Below are 11,870 nucleotides of genomic sequence, written 5' to 3'. Positions count from 1 at the left end.
CAGAACACACAGCTAGTTGAGGGTACGACGCGACACTGACACAGAGAAACACAGGGCTTAAATACACAGACGGCAGTAATCAAGGGATGAGAGACAGAAGGGGAACACACCTGGGAGAATCACAGCTGACGAGACAGGGGAAACGTAACTGAGCACACTCACATATGACACAAACCTTCACAATAAAACAGGAAACTCAGACACATGGAACCAGGCAAGACATTGAACTAAACAGACAGATTCACAAACAGATGGGGTGACACCATAGACAGAGACAGACTCAAAGGCAGACCAAATATAACACACAGAACTCAAACAATAATAATCATCATCATAAACTAGAAAATGATAACTAAAAGCGCTGGGTCACCGACCCAGGACCATGACACAGTCAAAGCAACGGGGGACGTTTTTTCAAACTGACTGATTTGTCCAACTAATGAGTCAAAAATATTCAATTTGCTGTCGCATATAACAAAGAAAGGGGAAAAACAACTTTGGAAACTTAAAAAAGAGACGTTACGCTTAAAAATCAGTCCAGCATAAATAAATATCCAACAAAAGCATCCTGTTTGACGAACAGAGCGTCAGATAGTGTCAGCAGTCACCTCTCGGTGTAAACACTGACTGGACAACATAATCTACATGCAGTTGTGGTCAGTGCGGTTTCCAATAAAGGAGAAGCAGCTGTGCGCCGTGACGCCCGCGCGAAAACAGGGAGAGAAAGACAGAGGGGGTGGGGGGAGGAGAAGGAGAGATAGGGCGCGCGACAGATCTCATCTCTCAAAATCAGCCAGTTAGTATCACAAAACACAAGAAGCGCAGGTGATCTTCAAACGTTCCGCTGTTTGCCTCCACCTTCCAAACTGACTTTCGCACCAAACTTCCGTCAGACGTCCAGCATGAGCGGAGGCAAACACCATGGATGTGCCACATGAGGCGGACCGGAGAAACTGAAACCACCGCTCAAAGTTTGTCTGTAGAAATCACTGTGACTCCGACTAAGCAAACAAACAACTTTATCCGTGTTTTTCTCAAAAACATCACTTGTCGCCTGCCACTTGGGATTGCTTGGATTCCGCGGTGTGTCTTTATATGTTCAGCTGGGGAGACGCGTAGCTTTTCGGCGTGGTCCGCTAAAAGGAAGGTGACATGCAGGTTCTCAGCTGGACCATAGTTCTCCTGAGCCAGTGGATCCTACGGAAGGTGAGTTAACTGTCATATCGAGAAAAGGGAATTAAATGTGTGTTGGTCCACGGAGATTTGGATGATTTCGTAGAGAATCGTCTTCCTTCTTCCTTTAGAGGTTTAGTTTCCTAGAGATCACTCACCTGAGAAAATGATGCAAGCAATAACCTTTTACTATTTCCTCGTAAGAAATCGCATTTTAACTGCGTAAATCCTCCAATTAGTCTAACTTGGCTTAAAGTTATATCTTCAAAACACCAGTTTAACCACGAAACAGACAACAACACGCCTGTTTGGAGGCTTAATTTTGCTTTATTTGACTGCAGAAAGGGTATGGTGACTTTTGCCCGTCTCCAAAAGGCGCAGATTTCTGCTGTCTGAGCATTTCCCCTATTAAGAAGCCCCCTCCTTATCTAGTTATCTATTTGTGCTCTTAGCAACTTCCTCTAATTTTCCTTCTGAAGTTAAACGCGCCCGTGGCTTCTTTTATTATCTCGTCATCGCTATGGCAAAGAGTTTGTGCGCCTAGTTTGGCTGCTGCAGCTGCTGCTGTGTGTGGATGAATATGCGCGTGCACGCACACGCGTGCTCAGTCGGCTGTGCACATTATATTAGAGTTTCTTCTTTTTTATTCTTTACACTGACTGTAATAATGCACAGACTTCCACACATGACAGAGTACAATACAGTACAACAGAATACAATAGAAGGCTGGCTGTCCCAGCAGATACACAGCATCTGTGCTCAGTGTGTCTTTGGCCTTAGCTAAATAAAAGAGAATAAAAACATGACCTTTCACCATATTCTTCCTCTTCTCCCTTTTCCGTACCTGTGACTCCTTCATCTTCCTCTTCATCTTTGCTCAATTTAGTTTTTCTCCAGTTTAGATCTCTTTATCACTATAATACGCCGTTTAATGCGTCTGCAAATAGAGTTTTGGGGGTTTTTTAAAAATAAAAAACTGTGAAACTGTTTAATAATTCTTGAATTTTGACAAAACATTTTAATTTGCTTTTTTTTTTTTTTAAAGTGAAGACTGTGAAGTCTTATTAACAAGCAAATGCTGCTTGATTTAAGTGACAAAGTGTATGAAAAGATGGCAGCTGGGCGAAAAACCTTGAGTTCCAACAGATTTGCCTCGTGGCCGACAATAACCAATATTCTCTCCAAGCAAAAAAACAAAAAGTGACTCAAAAATGACTTGTCTGTTTTGCAATTTTTTTAAAGACTTTTTGCTGCTGGCAGATTGGGGTTAGGTTGTATTGTGACAGGTAAAAGCCCCTGCACTTCTTTTGAAGATTGAATGCAAATCATTTCACCTGCCAAGTAGGACCGCTAAGGCTCATCGTGAGAGTGCCACTAGATTCAAGTATTAGGATTGACTTGGTAATAGATTGAATCAACCATGCTTTTCTGTAATGTGCCATTTGAAATTGTTGCGATAGAGATGAAGGAGGACAGAATCTTGTTTGTTTTCACCAACTATGCCGTGTAGATGATACAGTGATTTGGCTGGCATAATATGACAAGTTGCCTCCTTGGGAGCACTATTAGGTTGAGGGATTAAGGAGTGACGAGCTAAAGGAGGCAGTGAAGAAGTGAAGGCAGGTGAAAAATTGGGTAAACAGCGAGGAGGCATGAGGGAAAAGACAAGTCAGCAGAAGGAAAGAGAGGGCTACGCTAACCACACCTCTAACTTAATTTGACCACCTTTAATGGTCTATTAGAGTAACTTAAAGGGCTGTTTAAGTACACGTGTAAGTGCATAAGTGAGTTTGCAAGGGAAGACGGGGAGACCGAGCGAGAGAGAATCGGAATTCTCGCAGGGTACCTTAAACTCATTTTATGGTTTTTGACAGCATTTAAAATGTAAAACCTATTTTGTAGATCATTTCCATAATATCTTTAAAATGAATTTGCTTTAATGTATTTGAATGGGTGGTTTTCATATTCATGCAAAAAAAGAAGAAGAGAGAAACCTAATAAAACAGTTGCACTTCCTTCATAATATGTCCTCTGCTGCGATATTATAATTTTTTCCACCTTGTGCTTTGAAATGATAGCTACAGTAACAGTACTACAAAAGAAGAAAAGACGTGTGAAAAGCTTCCTTGCTGTTTTATGCTCCCTGTAGAAACAATAGCATTAGCCAGCATCTCAGCCTGACAAAATCCTCTTATCTCCCCCCATAAAACAACTAGCTATATACCCCAGGGATATTTCAGAAACTGAGTTGCTTTAATTTCATTATATATAGTCCTACTTCCTTTGCAATCATGTCTCATGTATTCTGCATAGCTTTGCGTTTCCATAGTCTCCGTAAACGTGTGTGAGAAATGCAGCCGAGTATGTTTCCATGCCTCAAGTGCGTGCCTACATATTATTCACTTATTTGTGCCATTGTGGGGGAAAAAATCTGGGCTATCAGAAACAGCAGGATCAGATGATTTTCCATCAGGGATTAAAGCAGGTGGTTGGTGGTTTCCTTCCCACTTGCTGTCTTTTTGCCCATCCTTCTGGCTGTCTGCGGATCATGTGAACTGTCAAGCAGACAGGAGCCACCACTGGCCTGTAATCTGCACAAATTATACTCTCCATTTACAAAGCGATTAGATATGTAATCTGATAAAACATGATGACTGAAGCAATCACATTACTGCTGTATGTGTTGCCTCTGAAATTATTCCCTGAGATCAAAGAATTAACCTACAAAAATAGCACAGATTCATACTGTATTTTAATTTTTTTTAATTTCAGTTCTAAGACAGTTTGCTTAAGGTCAACCAATGATCCATTTTATTTAATTTGATTTCTTCTTTTTCGACAGCACCATGCCCCATTTTTGACAAACCATTACTTGTGAAATGAGTCATCCCTTGCTTGATGCAGTGAACACCTCAGGCTTTGTATTAGCCTTAAGGAGAGGGAATTTAAATGTGCGAAGATTGATGTAAAATAAAACATTACATAGATTCTGCTTTGCATAAAACCACAATCATCATTGTTTAGTTGTTGGAGTGCACGTAAGACAGTAAATGCAAGCTTGATTGTATTTTGATCATTGAATTATTGCACTGTTTTTAAAATTTTGCAGAGGTAAAGTTGGGTACTAACAACCTTAAAATCCCACTAGTGTTATGAAAACTCTAGATGATCCACTTATAACAAATGGAGGCAAGCAGCAGGCAGAAAATCACTATAATGGTGCCAAAATTTAATTACAAACAAAGTGTACAACCCTCTGTTTGGCAGACAGCTCAGATACATGTGGAGTTGCAAGAAAGGAAGCATTATGTGTGAAATTATTGATAAGGCAATGGTATTATTTTTAAGATGCATGGAAAGAGAAAGCCAGAACATGCTGCAGATTCTGGAAAGAGCTGCTGCTCTTCTCACGGCTGAACAGGCCTTTGCGGGTGTTTGCTTCTTTCCCTGTCAGAGCTTTCAGTTTCTGTTTGACATGCAGATAGAAAAGATGACCCTGGGTCAGGCTTTCAGTTACCTTTCATGCACTGTGAATTTATTTTTCCAAAGTTTTATGTAGTTTAATCCAATTTTCTTTATATAATGCAAAAATTATAACAACAGCTACCTCGACGTGCTTGCAACCTTTGAAGCCAAAGCATAACACAATCTTTAATATAATATTCAACTCTCAATGCTGATAATTATTAGTTATAGGGAAATGGATGCAAACTGCATTTCGTTGCCTTGTACCTGTGACATGTGCAATGACAATAAAGTTGAATTCTATTCTATTCTATTCTATATGTTCAGTTGCTTAAGTAAGAGTTGTGATACTGACAACAGTCATGCATGCATGTAATGAGCTTCAAATAAAGTATTCACTAAAAGTGCTCATAAAAACGAAAAAGGATCCCAATCTTTTTTATATTATTCTACTAGATTATTGTTGCGCATGCATTAGTATTTAAGCAGGATTTTACTTTTGGCCAAACCAGTTTAATCTATACAATCAGTTAGTTTAATCAGTATCAGTTAATCCTATCTTTATTAACTGATCAGTTGTAGCCTCCAACTTTAAAGTAACTACAGCTGTAAGTTATTTATAATCAAGCAAGTTGCAAAAAATGGAAATACTACAGTGCAAGTGAATCACAGAACAGCCCTGAAGTGAAAATACTCAGTTATATATCACTATCACAAGGGTTTATTTTCATGTAATTCTGATTTTACTTCACAATTTCTATTTTTGTGTTGCTTCATGTAATGGTAGTGTCATCACAGCTGGTGAATTTGCATTCAAACTTTGTAATACAAGATTTCTAAGACTTAATTAATTTTGCTGGTTCTATATTTTCTGCCAGTTTTAATTCTGAGGATAAAAGTATGGTCATGCTGCTAGTAGTTGATGCTATTTCTAAACGCTCTAAGTTACCCAAGAATAAAAACACCAGGGGGAACTGATCCAGGTGAATTTCCTTAAATTCATATATACAACAAAAGCACGGGTCTTAAAAAGCCCAGGTTTTGTGTAAGTGTGAAAAAATCTAGTATGGAAGCTGTTGTTGATGTATATTGGGCTGTAAATGGCACGTCAGCTCATTTCCTTACTTCATTCTGCCAGTCTGAAGCAGAACATGCAAACAGACTTTTTCAGTTGAAGAGAAATATCAGGGAAGCAAAATTCAGGGTTCCCTTAAAGTTCTAAAAACTATTTTTAAATAAATTTTAAATATGAATATTTTGCATGTGTCAGTCCTCTTTTACATGTCCTGTTTTACACCTACTTAAAACCAAACTATATTTGTGTTACTTTGTGAATTAAACACATTTTCAAAATTCACAGTTTTTTTTAATAGTTATTAAACTCTCACTCTGATTGACACCATCATAGTACAATCTGTTCAACGATCAGTAACAAGGTAAAAAGGTTTAGTCATTAAGAGTGAAAAACATTTTTTCTATTGTAGGTGAAACATTTAAAAAATTTTGCCTCATCATTATCAGTAAAATGATCAGTACCATGCAGTCGTGTATCACTTTACTGCATTGATGGTGCTAATTCTGTTAGCACTGTTAGCTTTTCTCTGCAGAAAAGAGAGAGGAAGAAAATAATATAGCATGTAGGTATTGGTAATTAAATACAAATAAAGCTAAACTTTAATTATTAATAAAGTGGAACACATTTTCAGTCATATTTTAACAAATTGATAAGTTAATAAATAAAAAAACAATTAAAAACACATAAAATGAGCTGAAAAATGTACATTTTATATGCTGCATCTTGAACCAAATGCTGGCGTATTAGGCTGACCGGTTTCCTTAAAGCTAAAAATACCAGCAAAGTGAAAATCCAGAACCCATCACCTGAAATATTTGAACGTTTATAAGACTAATTCATGCTGATGCAGTGACGTTAGTTGGGCTGTTTGTGTGTTCTTGTATCAAATTGAGGGCTTGTGCAACAACTGCACGTGTAAACTCGCTAAAATCATCGGTTCACCCTTTTAACAGTACCATCCCCTGTAAAGGATCAGATGGGTCTTGCCCAGGGACTTCCGGTCGCTAGGGGGATGTAGCAGGTAGAGGAGAAGACTGCTCCGCTAACTTTTTTACCTTTTCCACTCCTGAACCAGCCAATTCACAACAAAACTATTGAATTGCGTACGTTTTATTTTACGGTCTCCGAAATTGGTTTTTCCTCGTTCTAACATGGCCTCGAAACGCACTAAAGCGGCAGAAAAGGAGGACGACGCACCTAAGCTGAACATGGTGGCCATCTCCTCCCTTCTGGAGCAGCATAGGGAGGCATTGGCCAGCGACTTCAAAACATCTTTTAGTCTACTGGAGTCGAAGTTTGACGAAGTCCGCTCTGCGGTGGAAGACCATGGCCAGCGGCTCGGATCTCTAGAGCTAGCAGCGGACGACTTAAGCCAGCGGGTTAGAGATCTCGAGGACGTTTGGCCCTGACGGCTTTCCTGTAGAATTTTTCAAAGCATTCTCACCCTTGCTTTTACCTCAACTACATTTAACCCTTTCCGACTCATGGAAGTGTGGTAGACTTCCGCCATCCTTTTACGAGGCAAGTATTGCTCTTGTCCCAAAGAAAGGTAAGGATCCTGTGGAATGCTCATCCTTTAGGCCAATCTCTCTATTAAATGTTGATGCTAAAATTTTGGCCAAGGTTTTGGCGCGTAGGCTGGAAAATATCTTGCCCTCAGTTATATCCGAAGATCAAACAGGCTTCATTAAGAATCGTTACTCTTATTCCAATATCCGCCGACTATTGGATGTATTATACACCCCTTCCAATCAGGGTCCTGAGTGCATTCTCTCCCTAGATGCGGAGAAGGCATTTGATCGGGTAGAGTGGAAATATTTATTCACGATCCTAGATAAATTCAATTTTGGATCGAAATTTATTTCATGGATAAGGTTATTATATATGTGCCCTAACGCTTCAGTTTTTACTAATTCCATACAGTCGCGGCCTTTCAACCTCCAACGAGGAACCCGTCAGGGATGCCCCTTAAGTCCTCTTCTTTTCAATCTGGCTATAGAACCACTCGCCATTGCACTCCGCAGCTGTGGGGAGATCAATGGGATCCGGAGGAAAGGTGCTGAACATAAAGTATCCTTGTATGCCGATGATCTTTTAATTTTTATTTCAAACCCCAAAATATCTGTACCTGCAATGTTATCCATACTTCGCCAATTTGGCCAGTTTTCAGGATACAAGCTCAACCTATGTAAAAGTGAGTTGTTTCCTGTGGATGGAGGGGCACCAGTGTTTGACTATACTACCCTCCCCTTTAGAATAGCAGGGAATCAATTTACATATCTAGGTGTAATTATTACAAGGACACATAAATGTCTCTTCAAAGCGAACTTCCTTCCTCTGTTAAATAATGCAAAAAAACATCTGGCACAGTGGTCCCCTCTCTCCACCTCTTTGGTGGAAAGAATCAACTCAATCAAAATGAATATACTTCCTAAATTTTTGTATCTCTTCCAATTGTTACCAGTATTTATCCCCAAATCCTTCTTTGATTCCTTGGACTCAATTATCTCATCTTATATATGGAGGGGTAAACGCCCTCGATTGAACAAGGCTCAACTCCAAAAACCCAAGAGTCGTGGAGGCCTGGCACTGCCTAACCTTCGATATTACTATTGGTCAGCAAACATGCGCTACATTATATCTTGGCTTTACTTCCACAACAAGGGTAATTGCCCATCCTGGGTGCTCATGGAGTTGAACTCGCCCACAGGCTCTTCTGTCCTGGCCCTGATTGGATCTTCACTCCCCCTTCCCCCAAACAAGACAATCGATAACCCAGTTGTCTGGCACACGGTGAGGGTGTGGGCTCAGATGAGGAAGCATTTTGGATTAACAGGTTTCTCCCTTCTAAGTCCAATTCTTTCTAACCCCCTTTTTCAGCCATCACTATCTGATCCTATATTTCGAGATTGGCATGATAAGGGCATTACATGTTTCAATGATCTATTTTTTGACAATACTTTTGCATCTTTTGCCCAGCTTTCTGAAAAATTTAATCTCCCACGTACACATTTTTTCAGATATTTGCAGACCAGACATTTCCTCCAATCTCAGATTCCAAACTTTCCGGTAGCACCAGCTGCAAGCCCAGGGGATATGCTCCTCACCCTAATCCCAACACGTAAAGGGTTTATCTCTCTTATTTATGACAGGCTGGTGAGCATGAACGGTTCTTCGATAGATCGGATTAAAACGGCCTGGGAACAAGATTTAAATCAGTCCCTGTCTATGGATACATGGGACTTAATACTCAAATTAGTTAATTCCACGTCCCTATGTGCCCGCCACTGTCTTTTACAATTTAAGGTTGTGCATAGGTTCCATCTCTCCAAAGTCAAACTATCCCGTATGTATCCGAACGTTGACCCTACACAGCAAATCCAGCATGTCCAAATTAACACTGTCGGATTTGATTTCAACACTATTAAAGTGTCTATATGGGTCCACACCAGAGAGTGTTAATTTAACTCTTTTTGGAGAGTTGGTACGTTAACTCTGATTTAGTGTTAAACACCAAATCTGTCTGGAGTTGATAATTTAACACTGGGTGTTAAGAGTTTATATATTAACTCTCAAAGAGTATTTTAGTTTAACTATGTAAGAGTTATCTTCTAATTCATTCTAAAAAGCAGGAATTTTACTGTTCTGAACTTCTAGAAATTTCTTTTGGAAATAAACATTTACTAAAAAGATGCAATGGTTTTTGAAAAACATTTATTCTGAACTGTGCACCACAATTTCAAAACATTATCTGAAAGATGTAACAGTGTACATGTTCTCACTTTCATTAGAATTTTGTTTATCAAAAGGTCTGACATGGTAAATGCAAATAACAGCATTCTCATCACTTATTTCTTCAATACAATATGCATGTCCTTCATTCATCCCTTTGTGGAACTTCAACGCACTTCTGCTCTCCCCCATATTCCATCTTCACAAGCATATCCTGTGCGGAGATTGAATAAAAATTAGTTGACACTAATTAATGGCACAAATAATCCAGTAAACAATTGCAGCACAGTAAAAAAAAAAAAAAAAAGGAATCCTCTTTGAGCCATTACTTGTGTAAAGTATTTTCCCAAAAGACAAAGACACAGGCAACAGGTATACTGAACTAAATGTAAAACCTCAACCTTTTTCATTTTTACCTAAACCGTGTGCACAAAACTCTGGAGGGATCTATGCTAACGTAGAATCCAGTCAGGACGTGTGCTACTGCTGTTTGCTCGTTTTTTTTTTTTATGGGCGATCGTTTTCAGGCTTCAAGTAGCACCATTATACCAACATTTCACATTCTAGACATTGTTTTAGGTGTATTTGACCAAAAGTTTGACTGAAAATTCACATGCAAGCTTTTTTTCAAGGCTGTGGTATTTGCCCGCAAACAATACCTTTCAGCTAGCTAAAACAGAATATTATGCTATCACCGAGCAATATGGCTACTGCCTTCCACACAGCTTTGTCTCAACTCCAAAGAGCCACAGAAGTAAAAGCTCATAATAATAATTGAAACAATATTTGAAAAAATGACTTACCAAGCATGGCAAACAACTCGAATATGTAGAGCAAAATGTTCTGAAACGGCTTCACTTCAGCTTCGATTGGAGCCGTGCTGGGGGCGGAGTCTGTGAATTTACTCTGTTGGTGTCATAGCCCCTCTAGGAGTTCAGAGTTAAGAGGTCAAGAGTTAATGTTTCCATTGTAACACCTCCAGATTTGACATAGAAACACTCATTTTTAACACTCGATTTTAACTACTATCATTTTACACCTCAGAGTTACATTAAAAGAATGTGACTCTGCTTAGAGTAAAATTAACTCTACTTTTGCAAGAAGACTATTAACACCAAAACATTTAACACTTTTGAATTTGCTGTGTACCTGTGATAAGTGTGGGAGTGCGGAGGCTTCCCTTATTCATATGTTCTGGAAGTGCCCTAGCCTCGAAGGATTCTGGAGAGATATATTTCAGACCTTATCCCTACTTGTTGGACACCATATGGATCCTGACCCTTTAGTTGCGCTTTTTGGCACCACTGGAGAGGCTGATGCACGGTTGACCTCGTCACAGCGTTGCATGCTCTCCTTCGCCTCCCTTGTAGCTAGACGTACAATCCTCCTAAGATGGAGGGGTGCCCCTTTGCCCACCCAGGCTCAGTGGCTGAGGGACCTTATGTACTATCTGAGCCTTGAAAAGATCCGGTATGCGATTAGCAACAACAGCGGTAAGTTTTACAAGGTGTGGGGGCAATTCCTGAAATACTTTTCCAGCATCCAGGCTACAAACCCGACTTCCAGCATTGCTCAGTAAATCCTCCCCCCTTCTTCTTCTTCTTCTTCTTTTTATTTATTTACTTATTTATTTATTTATTTATTGTTAGTCGTTTGTGTGTTTTTCTTATTTTGTTTTTGATTTATCTGTGATGTTGTTTTTATTTGTTTGCTTCTTTTTTCTTGCTTTGTTTGTTTGGTTTTTTCCTTCCTGGTCTGAGGGATAGGGGTTCTAAGTGTTGTGGGTAGGGGATAAACTGCTGGAAGCAATTATAAGACATGTGAGTGTGTCATTAATCTGTATTCTGATATTTCAGTTTTAACAGTCGCTGTGAAACTTGCTTGTTTGGTGTTTGTCAATTCTGCGTGTATTTGCTTTTCTTTGTTGCTTCAACTCAATAAAAATATCTTTGAGAAAAAAAAAAGGATCAGATGAAATTTAACTTAACTCTTAGTGTTTATTCCATGTCTGCTGTTTTCTATAAATATTCCAGAAAAACAAAATTTTAATTAAATTAACTAGGACAAGCTACTTATAGTAAGAAACAAAAGCAGTTTTGCATGAAATAAGCCGGTTTCTCTGTTGAATTTTGCAAACTAGCCCGCAGCTGTCAGAGGAGTCTTGCTTTGGTTTAGACTGACTGGGCTGTGAGTGCCAGATGGTGGGCTTTCACATTACTGCAAATAACGCTGGCAATCGGTTGAAGCTTTTATGTTGGAAAGAAACACATGGAAATCAGAGCGGCAGAAGCAGACAACTTGAATAAATTCCCCTTTTCGTGTCTCGTCTGGTCTCTATTGGTGCTTCAGGAAGCTCAAGTTAATAGAAAATGGTAAACACAATGTCTTTCGTTTAGTAACAGTTTAAAGCATCATGGGAGATATG

At 39.2% G+C, this 11,870-nt stretch overlaps 1 protein-coding gene and 1 long non-coding RNA gene across 2 annotated transcripts in view; one reads left to right on the top strand and one right to left on the bottom strand.

The window, feature by feature from the left end:
• The first annotated feature begins 750 nt into the window (after positions 1-750).
• Positions 751-11,870, top strand: part of nxph4 (neurexophilin 4) — a 50,773-nt gene continuing 39,653 nt past the window's right edge. The window contains exon 1 of the mRNA XM_085407511.1: positions 751-1,206. Within this exon, the coding sequence (XP_085263637.1) occupies positions 1,153-1,206 (54 nt within the window). The 5' untranslated portion in view covers positions 751-1,152. The remainder of the gene's footprint in view (positions 1,207-11,870) is intronic.
• Positions 9,083-11,870, bottom strand: part of LOC146670534 (uncharacterized) — a 213,049-nt gene continuing 210,261 nt past the window's right edge. Inside the window, exons 2-3 of the long non-coding RNA XR_014911796.1 lie at positions 10,249-10,456; positions 9,083-9,659 (exon numbers count right to left, since the gene is read on the bottom strand). This is a non-coding gene — a long non-coding RNA (uncharacterized LOC146670534). The remainder of the gene's footprint in view (positions 9,660-10,248; positions 10,457-11,870) is intronic.

This window comes from Rhamphochromis longiceps, linkage group LG5, assembly GCF_057381845.1.
Source record: "Rhamphochromis longiceps isolate RC_006_pf linkage group LG5, R_longiceps_female_GT1.1, whole genome shotgun sequence".
NCBI lineage: Eukaryota > Metazoa > Chordata > Actinopteri > Cichliformes > Cichlidae > Rhamphochromis > Rhamphochromis longiceps.
Note: the sequence above shows the minus strand (reverse complement) of the source record. Positions and strands in the feature narration are given on the sequence as shown.